The sequence below is a fragment of the Neltuma alba genome, unplaced genomic scaffold (assembly GCF_004799145.2).
Source record: "Neltuma alba isolate B1F8T4 unplaced genomic scaffold, ASM479914v2 tig00010639_pilon, whole genome shotgun sequence".
NCBI lineage: Eukaryota > Viridiplantae > Streptophyta > Magnoliopsida > Fabales > Fabaceae > Neltuma > Neltuma alba.
In genome coordinates, this window is record NW_021635489.1 from 11,516 (window position 1) to 28,542 (window position 17,027).

The 17,027-nt window shown below is 34.0% G+C and overlaps 1 protein-coding gene across 2 annotated transcripts; it reads left to right on the forward strand.

The window, feature by feature from the left end:
- Positions 1 to 1,016: 1,016 nt before the first annotated feature.
- LOC114757794 (uncharacterized) lies at positions 1,017 to 10,845 on the forward strand. Of its 2 annotated transcripts, none has more exons than XM_028946879.1 (6): positions 1,017 to 1,287; positions 1,778 to 1,931; positions 7,416 to 7,585; positions 8,366 to 8,443; positions 9,328 to 9,472; positions 10,148 to 10,845. In XM_028946879.1, exons 1-6 carry the CDS (start codon positions 1,148 to 1,150, stop codon positions 10,559 to 10,561), a joined length of 1,101 nt encoding a protein of 366 aa, XP_028802712.1. In that variant the 5' UTR covers positions 1,017 to 1,147; the 3' UTR covers positions 10,562 to 10,845. The 2 variants fall into 2 exon arrangements, with proteins under 2 accessions (XP_028802712.1, XP_028802713.1); XM_028946880.1 differs by having other exon boundaries at positions 1,018 to 1,265; positions 1,804 to 1,931.
- The last annotated feature ends 6,182 nt before the right edge of the window (positions 10,846 to 17,027 follow it).

Consider the following 17,027-nt stretch of genomic DNA (forward strand, 5'->3'; position numbering starts at 1 on the left):
ACACCCAAAAAAAAATATTACAACAATTATGTATAGAAGGAGCAAACTACGTAAATCTGGCTTTTGATCCGTTCGTGCTGGAGATGAAGAATGATGGCCAGCCTAGGGTAGAGTGCAGTCATGAGAAGAACGATGATGTACATGTGAAAGATAATTAAAGCTATTAATGTAACCAGTTGTACGTGTGACGGGCTTGGGGCTTGGCTCCACTGTGGCTAATAGGGGAAGAGAATAATGGCACAGAGCAGGATATCTTCGAGCGGACGTTACATCATTTTGTGACAATAAATCTTTGGAATATCAAAATTTTCACCGGTGGGGGTTTTGCATTTTAGATTTTGAGAGTTGATAGGATACTCACGAATCCAATGACCTTGTTGGCTGCATTAGAAGCATCAGTTTGTATGAAAAAGGAAAGAGAAGGGAAGGATGTGATGAAAAAAGAAAATACAAAAAGAAGCAAGATATTTTTATATTTTTTCTAATACTTCATAACTCATTTAAAACCTTGTTCTTAGTAGCAATTTTGTGAATTAAACAACCTAAAATTATACTTTTATATATTTTAAGGTTTTTTATTGCAATTTTTTCCAAAACAATTGCTGATCACCAGACTACTCAGCGCCGGTTGCTGGCACCAGTTGGTGAGGTTGACTTTAGGCCTTTTAAAAATATAATAAAAGGTAACATTATAAATTTACTGATATCTTAAAATTCAATTTAGTTACTCTATCTCATTTGGAATTTGTTAAAGTCAGGTGACCTCTTTTGTTTTTTAAAATTCACCTCTATTTTGCTTTAATTTTCCTATATTTTAATGGACTTGCAAATCATGAAGCAAAAAGACAAGAAAATGGGGATGTGAACTTGGTGAGACCCATGTTGCTCTTGGTATGCTCCGGTGCTTGTAAAGTTCGTAAGGTCGATTTAATTCTTGAGGAAACTTTACTGCCTTAAAAAATATTTTTTGGGGAGGGGGGTTGTTCCTTCAAAAGTCGGTTCTTCTTTTTTTGACCAGTTTCAAAAGTCGGTTGTTACTGTGAGATATTTGTCACCAGGAGAAGTTCGCGTTATTAATTAATTTTCGTTTGCCCTGGAATCTCTCTTGCCTCAGTGGTAGAGTATTTCTTCGTTATTTTAATTTTTGATGGATAAAGGGAAAGCTGTGACGACTTTGACAACTTCGTTGCAAAAGCTCGATTTGAATCCCGGATCCAATATCAATTCCAAGCCCTCAAGTATCTTCGCCGACCCTCATTTTTCCGGTACCTTTCTTTCCCTCTTCGGGTATGGATTTATTATTTGATGTACCGTTTTGTGTCAGTATTTCGTGTTAGAGGTAAAGCCTTAAAATTTCAAGCTCTATGACGAAACCTACTTTAGTTTTGGAATTTTTTTCTTTTTTGGTTTGTACAGTCATGGTTTTCGTTGGGGATCGACATGATATTGCGAAAATAACTAACTTCAAAATGATGTTGTTCTGAGTGTTAGCAGTGGATAATATGGAAAGGATTTTGTGTTTTGTGCTTGATAGCCTCCAGATTTGCTGGACCAGTCGGCTTATGCCTTGGAGTTGTTGGCAGGCATTCAGTTTTTTACCTTATTCATCACACTCTTGACTTGTCATTTTGTTTTCATCAGCTCATGCTAATCTTTGATGATTGTTACACTGTGCTGGTTTTAGTTTTAGACTTGACAAGAGTGATCAAAATCTGGTTCTGCATACTATTTTGCACAATGCCAAACTATTTATATTGCGATTCATTTCTGACGTTAGGCTTGGAAAATGGTTCTTATATGTAGTCTCCCTACCTAAGAAGACAAAGCCTCCAAGTTTAGTCAGTTTATGCCTTGGAGTTGTTGGTAGGCATTTACAGGATATCATTGCTGATTTGGGTGAGATTGCTATCAACCTGCCAGCTGATATAAAGGTAGTGTACCAGAACACTTTCCTTTCATAAATTCTGAAAGTAAAAGTTTTGAGCATATGGCTAGTGCATTTCAGATGTAACATATAGCATAAGGACAAACCTCTCTATTTCTAAATATCAGAATTATTGCAATCCTGAGAGAATATATTGTTTTTCTTAGGTTAAAAGCTACCAGGAAATTTGTCAATTAATATACTAACATGAACCTCTTTCCTTCTTTGTGCTGTTTATCTGTTACTGGGTGACTAAGCCACTGGAAAAAGGGCCTTCTTTTAGTTCATAGGCCTTCAATCTTATTATTCATGGTAAGTGGTGTGTCGTGAAAGATGAGAAAGGTAGGAGAGAGAATTTTTCCTTAATAGTACTCTGAATTAAGTTACTTCCTACGCTGTCACTAATTACAATCTCATTCATTTTTATAGGTATCAGTCCCATCCCAAGTCTAATGGCTACTTTACTAATTAGCTATAACTCACTATTTCCTTTTCAAAAAATGATACATCAGTTACCCTGCGGGCCGAAAAACGCTTGATCTCAAGGGTCTGAAAAATTGAAAGTAGGGTGCTGTTTATGCAACTCGAACAGTGAAACCCAGCTTGCCTCTTCATTTGGTAGGCCTTGCCATTGAACCAAAATTTCTGTGATGATATGTCCCTTCTTTTTTCCCATTATTTTGTTTAAAATTCTTTTTGGTATTAATTCTGGAGTTGGAGTAGGCCAATCTTCTAGTGGATGGCGTTGCTTTATAGTAGGATCTGGACATAGCTTTAGTAGTGAGATATGGAAGGTAGGGTGAACTATAGATTCTTGTGGGAGCTCCAATCTGTAAGCCGCTGGACCCACTTTTTGTAAAATTCTGTAGGTCCCAAAATACCTTTTGGCTAATTTTTGCGGACTTATTGTTGCTGTAGAAATTTATCCATAGTGTTTTAGCTTAAGGAAAACCCACTGCCCTATTTCAAACTCCCTGTCACTCCTCTGCGCATCAGCTTTCTGTTTTATTCTATTAACAGCCCTGTTTAAGTGATGTTTGACCACCAATAGAGCTTCCTCCATTGCTGTAAATGATCTATCAAGCATTTCCACTGCTGCAGATCTTCTATAAGGAATATGGGCTGATGGTTGCTACTCATGGACTGATGGTTGCTACTTATATAATAACTCATAAGGAGTAGCTTTGGTTGATGTATGGAAAGCGGTATTGTACCACCATTCAGCCAAAGATAACCATTTGTACTTACCCTTTGGCTTTTCCCAACACAAAATGTAGATAGGTCTCTAGACAATGGTTTAAGACCTGTGATTGGCCATCTGTTTTGAGGTTGATATGAAGAGATTAGTTTCTGGCCAATCTATAATATTTTCAGATACTCCTTCTAAAAATTGCTTTTGAAAAGATAGGATCACTATCACTTATGCTTGCTTAATCTGTCAACTTCTACCTAAATAGCATCCTTCCTATTAGATTTAGGTAGGCCCTCAATTAAATACATTGTCACACTCTCCCAAATCTTATTAGGAATAGGAATAGGTTGTAACAGCCCCAGATATAACCCTTCACTTCTTGAAGCAGCTTTTTTCCAACAAAACAGCTTTATGTTCTTTGATAAGTGGCCTGCACACCTGAATGACCGCCTTGAGGGCTCGCATGAAGCCATTCTAAGATTTTCTGCCTTGAGGATTATTTCCTATCACCGACCTTCCATTTTTCCTCAAGAAAGTGCCATCCCAAGTATATTTCCCCACAGCTCCTTGTTGTTGCTGTAAATGGGAGATTGAGGTTTCTTAAATCACCATCATCCTCCCAACTCTAGTATTTCCAGCAAGAGTTCATTAGAGCAAGTAGAGAGTGTCATCTGCATAACCTCCATTTTTGGCATATGAGAAAGAGCATCGTCCACATTGTTGACATTTCCCTTCTTATAATGTATCTCATAGTCATATCCCATGAGTTCCCCAACACATCAAGAAAGAGGTCTTCAATTTCTGATCCAACAATATTTCAGACTTTGTTGATCAGTTTTGATGATGAATTTCTTCTCCTCAAGATATTGGTGCCAATGCTCAATCGCTTGAACAACCACCAGCAACTCGTTTGCATAGATTAAGAGATTTTGGTTCCCAGGAGCCCAAGGATTTACTGAAAAATGCAAAGGTTGGCCCTGCTGCATCAAAACTGCACCTAACCTACTACCACATGCATTTATTTGTGCTACAAACATCTTGGAAAAGTCTGAAAGAGCTAGAACTGGTGTTGTCACTAGAGTTATCTTGGATAATATGGAGGTTGCAGCAGTTGAATCTGACCATGGGAAGTTATTTTTCTTCAGCAATTTTGTTAGAGACCGTCTTAATTCACCATGTTGCTCCATAAAACTTCGGTAATACCCAACCAACCTTAAAGATGACTGTAATGGCTTCACTGTTGTAGGTTCTGGCCAATCCAAGAATGCTTTCATCTTCTTCGGGTTTAGTTGGAACTCCACCATTGCTAATAATATGCCCAAGATACTCCACTTTGGTTGCAGCAAGGGTTAACTTGCTTTCCTTAACAAAATAACCATGTTTCCTCAAGATTCTTAACGCCTCCTTCAAGTGCTGCACATGAGATGGGCTATACACAAGCATATCATCAAAACCACTACCATTGCTAATAATATGCCCAAGATACTCCACTTTGGTTGCAGCAAGGGTTAACTTGCTTTCCTTAACAAAATAACCATGTTTCCTCAAGATTCTTAACGCCTCCTTCAAGTGCTGCACATGAGATGGGCTATACACAAGCATATCATCAAAACCACTACCACAAACTTCCTTAAATGCTCTCTAAATATGTTGTTCATTGCCCCTTGAAATGTTGCAGTCACATTTGTAAGACCAAATGGCATTACTAACCATTCATAGTGCCTCAAATGTGTCTTAAAAGCAGTCTAAGCATCTTTAGGCTCCATACAAATCTGATGGTACTTGGCATGCAGATACCTTTGTAATCTACGTTGCCGCCCTTGACTCATCCGATAATTCTGTCACCAAAGGAATGGGATACTTATTTTTCACTGTTCTCTTGGTAAGCTCCTTATAGTCAATGCAGACGAACCAAGAATTGTCCTTTTTCTTGGCCAAAACGATAGGAGAGGCTATTGGAGAAGAGTTCTCTTGTATCATGGGATGGTTATGATCTTCCCTTATGGGGTGCAGCTCCTTTGCCTCACTAAACACATCTGAAAATCATGCCAGATGCTGTTTAACCCCTGCACAACAACATCACTTGGTTGACTTGCAGGCATTGAAGGTTAGCTTCCTTTCATTGGCTCATCTACCTTCTTAGCCCACTTACAGCTCTTCATTCCATTTGGTTGCAGTTTACACATCCTCCCATTGTACCAGAATGACATTGCCGAGGTATCCTAATTCCTGGAACATGATGCACATTGTTCTTTAGCCAATGTAGCCCAAGAACAATATCATAGGTCTTAGCCTCCCTAACTCTCAAGTCCCATAGATAATCTTCCCTTGCATTTGCCATCTGAAACCCTTCCATAAGCCATATACTTTCAGCTTGCCTTCACCAGCTACTTCAACTACTGCCACTGTTTCTATTTCTCTCTTCTACGCTAATCCTTTTGCCAAATCGTAGTGTAAATAATCATGTGTTGCTCCTTTGTCAATGAGTATTTGAAGTGGTCTTTTCCCAACATGTCCTTGAATCCTCAAAGAAGATGCATCCACGTTGCCTTATTTTGTGATATTTGCAAACACTGAAGGTTCTTAGTCTCCCATGCACCGTACAGCTTGGTCTCCTCATCATCCTCTACGTTTGGGTCTAGTTCAATTAATTAGAGCTCCATCCGTTGATGTTGTGGGCCTTTTCTAGCCTCTTGTTGGTCCATAATAGTTCTTCTTTGGTCCTTCAACAGAACCGCTTGGGCTCTTGGCAGTCCAAGCCCAATCCCTAGTTGCATCATGTTGTATGTCCCCTACTGTGCCATGTCATCGCTCTGCTGCAGTTGTCTGAGTTACACTCATCATTTGTTTATTTTTCTAATTTTCTCAGTGTGATTAAGAAAATAATAAAAGCAATAAAAACATAATAAATTGACCCTTTTTAAATCGTTTAATTTTCAGCACAAAATACTCACATCTCCTTCAAATATGCCTAAAAATCATAGTAACATCCTAAAATTATATGTAAAAATGTATAACAAAACAGAGATATATCAAGCACTTACTAGGAAAAAAACCCTGAATTCTTAGATACAGAATCAACAAATATGTGCCTTGAAGGCATAAAAAATAAGAATTGAAGTTGGAAGAGAATGTGATTTTCAACAGCCATATTTTCTGCTGTTAACAAGTTAGTCATAATGATCAAATACCTGAAATAGCTACATTGCACCGGATGAAACCAAATTCAGAATGTTATCATGTCATGTGGTATGATGGTGATATTCTTACAGTCATTTCTGTTGCAATTCTTCAACTCACAAGGATGTAAAAAGAATATATACATTTGTCATGTTGAGGGTATATTTAAATTTCATGTTTAAATTTTATCATATATAAATAAATTGAGATCGGGGTGGTATTGGTTCTCTAATTTTGATGAAAACTATAGTTTGATGAAGTGGCTTGGTCTTAAAAAAATAGAGAAAACGTACTGCTAGCTAACCTTGAATACGTTAGGAAGATTGATAGCAACTAGAAAACCATTAAAGAAATATCGATTATTTAAGCACTTGTTTGCAGTTTAGCTTTTTCGTTTTTTCTTTTTTTTAAAGGCTTTTGTACAGTCTGAACAAATTAAATATGCCCGGATTGGGAATTCAAAATTTGATAACCTTCAGACCTAATATTTTAGAAATCTGCACTTCAATTTGCATTGTGCATGCAAAATTGTGCGCATATGCACTTACATGCCATGAAGCATATTTTGTAATAATTTTAAGTCGAATCTAAGCTTTTTGTCAAATTATTTTTCTGTATGGCTTACTCCTCTGGTCCTGTTTATAGGGTAGAGAGAAAAGAAATTGTTTGGTCATATTTTAGGGCAGAGAGAGAATTTTCCATATGAATGTACAATTTTACTCTTAATTTATTCTTGTGTTGATTTTATTCTCATGGGATATAACTAGGGATAAAGTTAGAAAGTTGTTGAATTTTAAGGGAGAGTTAATGAAGTTTAAGATTTTTCTTGGCCTGTGACTTATAAATAGGACTAGAGGAGCATAAGCTTGTAAGTTCTTTTTTCAAGAACAGTTTTTTTTTCTCGACAGAAAATTTTTTATTTTGCATTAGTGTAAATGCACTTGGTAGTGTCAAAGTGCTACTTTTTCACTTGGGATAGGACATGAGGTGTCATGATAAAGTTAGGATATGGAATTGAGAAATGGGCCAGGGAAAGGGGATATTCTAAAGCAATATAGCTGTTTTCTTGTTGACCTTCTTATGTAATCTATTGATAAGTAGTTTATTACATGTTGGCAGATGGTTGTGGCAGCTATTGCTAGGCGAAGGAAGTTGCTCAACGATGATGTTCTAATATCATTAGCTGATACTTCCTGGGAAATCCTAGATGTCTCTGGTTCAGATGTTTCTGATTTTGGCATAATAAAAGCTGCTGAAGTATGCAGGCTTATTAGAGCTCTGGATATTAGGTATAGAGCTTTGGCTCTTCAATGTATTAACATAGCAAATAAATGCCATAGATATTTCATGATTTTTAGTCTCTTAACCTGTTATATATATTATAAATAATCAGAAGTAACTAATAAGCTTTGATGATGTTAAAAGAATGCATGATAAACATAATGCAAATTGACCAGCTGGATTGCAAATTATTTGGTGGACCCAGCCATTTAAACTACTCCATGAGGTTATTCAAAGTGTCTAATTATTATTGAAAATTCAGGTTTGATTTTCTAACTATAGATAAATGTACTTTGTTGGTTCTGTTGTCCATAGCTTATAGCTGCCATGCCATTTCTCCCATAGGAAAATCCTATTGTTATTATTATTTGGTCTAATCTGATTCTGTTATTTTTTTTCTGTCATTTGTTGATATTATTATTTAGGTTATCCTGAGATATCTTTAGTTTAGAATCTGATTTAATGAGTGTAACCTTAGCCTTTTGGCTATATGTATGAGTTTATGAAGCTAATAGAATTGAAGCAGATTCTCAGTTACTCTTCTGATTACATGCTTCCACCAGATGTTATAATTATACTGAATTTTCTTTACTTTTTACTCTGGCCCAAACAAACATCTTGCTGATTTTTCAACAGCTGTACAATTTTCATCCGCAAGTAGCTAGCTAGACATCAGCATATTGTAATTCGTGCCCCGCATGATATAATATATGCACTTTTCTTGTACTTTAGATTAACTTGCTTCTCTATCATATGAAGCCTCTTGATATATTGTGACTGTTTTGCAGCCGGTGCAGCAAAATTACTGCTATGGGTGTATCTGAACTTGTGAAGCAGTGCTCATTGCTGGAGACATTAAGATGCGGGTATATACCTTTTCTGTCTTGTAGACATCTTTAATGTTCTTCCTTTCTTTGTTTTATCCCCCGTTGTTGAAGAAAAGGAATATATCTGAAAGCCAAAAAAGGGCCAGTGTGTGCTTGAAAATCGGAAATTCAATGGGAATTAGACCAAAGCCAGTTGGCAGTTGCAGATTAGGGCATTGAGCAAGATTCAAAGCATTGACAAATGAATGGCCTGCTCATATGGCTAAGACTATATTCGAGCATGAGAGAGAGAGAGAGAGAGTAAACACAAGACTTTGATACCTTTAGGCAGAAGTTTCTATTTTTTGATGATTTTGTCTTTGCAGTGGATTTGTAGTTTGTAATGCACCACCATGATGTGCGTGGTGCTCTAATTATTTGGGTAAAACTTATAATCGTGTTTCCTTTGGATAAATTGGAGCATGGTAGAATTCCTCTCATGTATTTCATATCTCCTATGCGATTCAGTCATTGTACAGATGGCACAAGTCATATCTCAATTTGTCTCTCTGATTCCTCTATTGCATAGATGCTGATTTTTATGGTTGACCTTATGGGGAGTTAATTGAATGTCTTAACATGGTTTTATATGCAAAGCTTGTCATTAATTGAATGTCCTAACAGTTTCTGATGAATTTAGGAATTAGGATTGGTTTGCAAGTACAACTAAATAGCTCAACAAATTTCATTTATTCACATATGTATAAATGGATTAATCTTCTATGTGAATTTAGTTCGATAAAGAAAATCAAAAGTTTGAAGCCTCTTTATTCATTACATGCATTGCATAGTGATTTTCTTTTTGGCCACTATTGGGAGATACATTGTATTTTAACTAGGATTGAAATTTCATAACAGGCAATGAACTATAGTTAATGTTGCAGAGGGTGTCCAAGGAGTGACAGCATTGCCCGTAGATGCTTGAGTATATTTAAACCAAAGCTGAATTACTTGGAGGAAGATTCATGGGAGGAGCTTGATACAAATGCAATTGCTTGTGGTGCCCAATCTTTGAGATGGCTTGTATGGGTATAGACTCAAACTCTTCTCATCTCAATTAGGGTAACTTTTACCTAATTGCAGATTCTGTTCTTGCTGAATTGCAGATGTATTATTTACCTTGAGTTTGGAATGTCGATAGGCTTTGTGCACATATCTAGACAGGGCTACTAGGATAGGATTAGAAGAAAATGAGGGACATGATTATGCTTAAAACTCATTTTTTGTCTGCCAAAATCAACACTTGAGATCTTCTAGCCAACCTATCAGTGAGGATTCCCTTGTTCGTCGATAAAATAAGACTCTTGCTTGCTTTTTAATTAAATGTTTTGACGGACATGGGTTTCAATTAGTATAGGAGGAAGCCCAATGAGAATGTGAGAGCAGATCATGTGAGTGAAGGATGTTTTGGGTATTTCTTAATTGGCAGTTAAAGGGGAAGGGTGTGAGTATATTGGGGGGTTGGTGGTTGTGAGAGGCATGGAAAGTATTGAGATGTGTTGGTAGAATCTGTGATTGGATAATACTAGTTTTCTTTTGACTAGCATGTACTCCATACGACTTACAGTGTGAAGGAATTTTCTGTGATTAAATAATATTAGTTTATTATTAAAAAAAAAAAAAAAAAAAGAATAGTTGCTGGAGTTGTTTCCATGATGTTTAAAATAGAATTTGCTAAATTTCACCTGCATTTTTGTCTTGCAGCCGAATATTGATAAGGATTCTTTAGAAGATTTTTCTGCAGAGTGTCCGCGCATTGTAGTAAATCCTAAGCAATCTCCTTTTGGGTTCAACGATGATCATGTTCCTTGGGAAGCGTTACAACATATTGCATTGGACGATGCGGCTGTTAGAGATATTGATCCTAGGACATGGGCAGTGCACGGATTTATTATGAAGGCCGCCCCTCAATCACCTGAATGTCCCTCTGAATTGTCAGTGGCTGAGAAATTCAGACTAGCATTTGTGGAAAGGGACACCCGTTTAGCTCCAAAGCGAGCAAAGAATGCGCGGCAGCACCAGCGTCGTGCTGTGAGAGAGTTGATGTTGATGAGTACAAGAGCCAAGGCTGCCGTTTTAGCCTCTCAAGTAACCAACTCTCTGAACAGCAGGAGTTAGTTTTTTGTATATATGGTGGTCACAAAAAACCTGTGTGTGTTGCAAGTTAGGCAGCTTTTCGAAGAAGCTGGAAATACCTTTACCAAGTTTGAGTGAAACCAGTTTTCAGTTTTTCTGTGTCCTCAAACTACTATCAGAACTGTCAGTAAATAAGTGCCTTGTATATAATGCATTCAATAGAATTACAATAAACTAAATTAGATCTTTATAGTCACGTGGTATGCATTTAGAGGGAGTGATTGGATGAGACTACTCAAACGTCATCCTCTCTCTCTTATTTTTTTCCTATCTCTTTTTTCCATATTATATGCAAATATGCAATTACTTTTGTAGTTCAAAAGACTAACCAAGTGGATGTTTACTTTTAAATTACAAACAAGCAAACGGTTACTTGCGTGACTTGGAAATCTTACGCTTTGAGAAGTAGAGCAATGAAAATCTTGCATGAAACAGGGAATTGGTTATACAGTGCCTGTTTGCTTCAGCATTTCAATAGGAGAAAAGTAACTTATTGGAGCAAAATGTACGATTTTGCAGATTGAGTGAAATTTGGTGTGCTTGCAGTGGTATTGGAGTAATTCAACTTTTGGATGAAAAGCCACCATAAGTTATAAGTAAAAATTTGAAGCTTATGACTTTTGAAAAGTGGAGAGAGAAGATAAAAAAAAAAAAAATTAGTCGGACCCCATGCTTTTAAAAGAATCTTTCTTAAACTATATTATACCATCTTATATTCAAACTATTTTTTTGACCAGAGCATCTTATATTCAAACTTAGACTTGCATTCTTTTCAGTACAAAATGTAAGCATCAAAATTTTCATATTAGTATAATATATATACTTAATATAAGAGTTAAATAACTAATTTGTGAATATTTAAAAAATTAATTAAATTAATTATTTGTAATAAATAGATGTTATATTCTATAAAATATTCCCATAAATCATGTCCATTGAAAGCTGCATCTTAAAAAAAAACTCATTAACATGTGTAATAACTATAACGTAAGGATTACTTAGGGGCAAAATGGATAAATATTAGAGACAACATAGATTAGGATATTATATTTATGACTAAATTAAGTTTCCAACTAGTTCTTATATTAAGGACTGGAGATAATATTATTTAATAAAATTCACACCTTTTTTAGTTATTTTACCACTTCATTATTGTTCATTTTATATTTACATAAATCATGCATAGTATGTCATTCAATTAATTACATAATATTATTTGATTAAAAAATTTTCACATTACTATGATATCTAATTTAAATATACTTTATTCATTAAATATAACTTCTTTCTATTATAATAATTTAAAATTATTATATTTTGTAAATTCATATTTTTAGTTATTTTTTATTATTTAATAAAAATCATAATCATTTGGGTTATTTTACAAACTAAACTTATTTATTTAATTATAATCCAGAGAACTTTTTTATTTTACAAATTGACTTTTATAAAAATTAATCCAAACATAAATTACATTATCCAATCTCATTTTTTTAAAATTTAGATTAAAAATAAGTTTTTTTTTTTTTTACCGCTAATTCAAACGGATTCATAGTGTGGCTGCGGTTCAAGTGTGTGCTTGGCAGTTTTTAAATTTCACTTCATAAAACCAGTCAATTCAAAAATCAATAAAAAGATTAGAAGGGGAATAACTTGACGGAGTGAAAAATTATTCTTGCTTCAAAGCTCCATACAAACTAAAGTTTTAAGCAAAAGAAATTATAATAATAGAAACTCCACTGAATTGAAAATCCGTGTTAGTTTTGGAGGTCACTAAGAATAGCGTGATAATAATTTTTTTTAAATTCAATAAAACAGTAAAAAAAAAAAAGAAATATGAACAATTATCATTGTAAATATAACTAGAGTATATGAAGATTGTATCAATGATTTGTATTGTTTCAGTCTTAAGTTTATGTAACTTCTACGTCCAATCTCCAAAGTAGTTATGGGCTATTCTACTATCTTCTCCTAGACTAAAATGAGATCCTGACTCTTACATCTACAAACTTGTCGTTTGTTATTAGTATTTAGTTCTCCCTAAAAAGATTTAATTTAGTGGCTACTTGGTATGTTCCTATTTTATAAAACATTTTTATATTTAATTAAGGAATTTTACAAGCTCGCTTGATATTTGTGGGCATCATTCTTGTGCTTGTATTTGTGGTTTCGGCTGTGCTTGCTAGTTATTTACCCTCATAGACTGTATGTCCATGCTTGTTGCTCGTGATGCGTCTCAGTGCTAAAGCACTCAAACTAATTCTAGATTAATGTAGTATGACAGCACAACGTAAGTTCTATTGTTTATGCGGAGTAAAGTTAAATTTGATTCTAAAACTAATTAAATATGAAAGACACAATCAAAGAAAATAAAGGAAATAGAAGAAATATGTTTTTAAGATTTTAATTTTATAAATAAATAACGCATAAAGAAAGAAATAAACAAATATGATAGTGAATCTTCCTGAGGATGGATATGTGATTATCACAATTCAAATAGATATGAAGTTGATCCTGCAAAGTCTAAAAATAAACCATAAGGACTAGAACTTAGCATCTAATTCAATTTGATTTCATAGTTTGTCCCCTAAAATAGAATAATCACGGATTAATTCAAAATATAATTGATCCATGCATCCCAAACAATATTATTGTAGAAAAACATTAATTAATTATAAGAGGAACAAAATATATGAATGAAGAAATCAAATCATAAAATATAAATTGAACCACAAAGAGTTTGATGCAAAGATTAACAACTTGAAAAATCAAAATCTCATATATGAAATTTCAAAACTCAGAACTCTAAGAAATCATTAAATTCATAAAGAGAAAAATCAAACTACAACTCTTTAATGAAGAACAAGAACTCAAGACATAAGATCTATCTTCAAGAATTAAGGACTAGCCACACATGGCGATGGAAGAAAGGAGAAGAAGAAAGGAATAAGCAAGAGAGTGGTGTGTTGCGTGTTCTGTGAGTGCAGCCCAGTCCTCTATCTGCATCTAAACCCTACTTTTATAGTGTTAAAGATGTGTTCCTTTAGGTAACTTGAATAGGTAAAAATGTGAAGATAATCAAGATAATATAATTTAAACTATTGATCTTCATCCTCATCTTCCTTGTCTTGAATATCTTTGTATTTCCTTTTTTTGATAACATGTACTTTTTTTTTCATGAGTGGCTTGGTCTTGGAGAAATAATGATTTGAATTTTAATATTGATAGGAGAGGATGATATAGATTTGATGAGGAGATGCTTCCTTTAATTTGTTTAACTGTGATATTTAATTAAATAAAAGATACTGTAGAATATAGAATCTTTTAATTAAATATAACAGCTACACAAATTAATATAATTAAGAGATTAATGATCTTTAAGATTCCTAACATGCCCTTCATTGATCTATGTGGCATCTAGCTTGACTTGTTGAGGAAAGTAGCCATGTGAAATTACTGTTTTACCATTCCTTAATGCTACCCAATGTTTTTGAGCTATGGGGCCATGAAAGACTTGTAGTTTGGGCTGAAATGGTGGTTTCAGGGCCCAATTGAAGAATATATGTGATAGGTTGATATAAATGGGCCCAACCATGTTGTAAATTAACCAATTACAATCTTAAGGCCCTAAACTTTATAGATCTCGTACACCTATTTTTTCGGCTTTATCTAAGTCCATCATCAATCTTAGTAGCAATGTTTGGTCCTTTTGTTAATGTCTTTAGCCTTAGCCTACGAATCTCTCTAGAGTATTGGAATCATAGGAAAGAATATCTTTCTTCCACATAGATAAATCCATTAAAGGAGAAAATTAAAAACAATAGACAACAAGCCTCTTTTTATTTTTTATTTCATTTAATTGCCTCTGTTATATTTTTCCTATATTTGCTACAATTTCACCCCATTATTATCACAAAAAACTCCTAAAACAGAGATAAAATCATATAACAAAATAGGAATTAATCAAATTTCCCCGTAATTAGACTTTGTACTTCTAGGCAAAACGATAGACTATAAAATTAGCTCAAATTATAAATATTTGCAGTTAAGAGAATCAATCATATTCAAATATGAAAGTAATGAGCCAACTGATTACACCCTTCAAATCAGCAAAAGTTACAGAGTAATAATGCTAAGAGATCATGGTATGAACACAGTTGGGACAATGGAATATTTTTTTTAGAAAAAAAAAGCATCTCCTAGTAATGTAACTATGTCACTCATCTCACCTTTATGGGGTTCTTTCTCTCAAGCCATCCTAGGTCGGGCTCTATCATAGGCTTGTAATAATTCTAATTACAACCACTATATACATGTGTATTTAATACGCAAAAGGTCTTTCCCATTTTTAGTGTTAGAAACAGGTCACGTGAAATGGATGATAAGGGTGGTAAGTATTAAATATGTAAAAGAGAATAAGTAGCATTCAAAATTTGTCACAAAGCATATATATACAAGTAGTAGCGTTGTTGAACTTGAGCAATCAGTGGGGACACTTCTTTTTCCTTTCCTTTTTTTTTTTTTCCCTATTTTCTTTCCATCTTCTCTATTTACTTGATTTTTTCTCCATTTTTATTTTTTGAGCTATATATTTTTATTTTACTGCTCCTTTCTTTTTTTTTCTTTTTGTTTTTTTTGAATTGGTATCCCACAAATATAAAGTAACAATAGCAACAGCATCACAAGACATAAATTTGATTAAAGACAAATAAGATTTTTTGAGCTATATATTTTTATTTTACTGCTCCTTTCTTTTTTTTTCTTTTTGTTTTTTTTGAATTGGTATCCCACAATATAAAGTAACAATAGCAACAGCATCACAAGACATAAATTTGATTAAAGACAAATAAGAATGCTTATAAGAATAAAATTTACATGAATAAAAACGCAAAATGATGGAATTTAAGAAAAGTGAATGGCCCAAAGGGTAGCAAGGGATAAATGGTATTTGTGGCTTGTGTTTGGGACATAAGGGTTTAGGATAAGAATGCGTCTATCATATTAAAGTTTGCACATGTGAAAAGTGGCCACAAAAAGAATAAAAACAAATTCTAAAAAGTTACCTACGCAGGAGGCTAATCACACATTTTGGACTTATAATGGTCAAAGATTCCTCATGAGAAGGCTATTTTTCTTTTGAGATATTTACAAAGTCCAATTGAAGACTAACTGATCCCAAAACATTTGCCTTACTTGTTTCTAAGGCTAATTCTCAAAATATAATAGCTCAAAACATCACAATCAATAATGAATATAAAGGATTTTTAATTGCAAAGGTTATATTGAGATAATTTTAGAATTTTCTACCATTTAATTATGGGTAAATTTTGATCAAAATGTTTTTTTCAAATTTTTTTTAAGATTCATCTAATCACTCCCCCACACTTACCCTTTGCATTGTCCTCAATGCAAAATAACAAATTATATTATGAAATACTCAAAGCAAATGCAAAGAGGGGCACGTGGCTGAGAAGAATGAGAAGGGAGTTACTTTTATTCATCACTAGTTATTTACTACCTAAGTATAAAAGAAAATTATTGAATTATAAAAGAAAACTACCTAAAAGTATTATAAAAAAATAACCTATCAAGAATTATTTTTTTGCTACTGGAAAGGTCTCTTCCCCACACTTATTTTAATAGTTAAAGCTAAAAACATATAATAAAGATAAGAAAGGGAAAGAGATAACCTGGTGAGTTTATGCCGCTTAAGACTCTTATAGTTAAAATTCTCATATTTAATGAGAAACATATAAATCCTCAGAACATATTTACGTGCATGCTCTTGCATGTAAATCTTTTGAAAGTCCTCTGTGATATTTGGAGGTGGCGACTCGCGATCTAGAAGCAAAGTTGGCAAACTGTATGGTGGATGGTCAGCACCACGCCATAATTTCAGTTGAGGTCCCTTGCAAACAATTTAATATACCCCAAGCAATATCTTTTCGAGCTCCAAGCATAGGGCTAGAATCAATACTTAAACCCCTGAAAATAATTGAAGCATGCCATGTTACTTATCAAGATCGAATATGTGAGAAGTTTATAATAAGATAAGTATAGATAATTTTCACATCCCATAAAATCAATAAGACTCCCTTCAGTAAATCTTGACCTCCAAAGATGAAATTACATAAAATCATTAATAATCATGCTCATATTAGGTGGTAAATCATGGGAAAGTATTTCTTTAGAATATTCATGTTATTGATTTTCAATCAGACTATATGAATCTTCCATGGAAGCATCACATGTACCTAAAATATCAGTATGACCAACGCAATTGTCTTAGGGACGTTTGTCATGCAAACATCTTTGTTTTCCTCATTATTATTATTAAGAGACAAAGGAATAGGAGAAGTATGCAACATAGTATTCACAACAAAAGATGATACATTATAATTACTTTCTATTATATCATGTGGTAAATCATAAGAAATTGTTTGGTGGC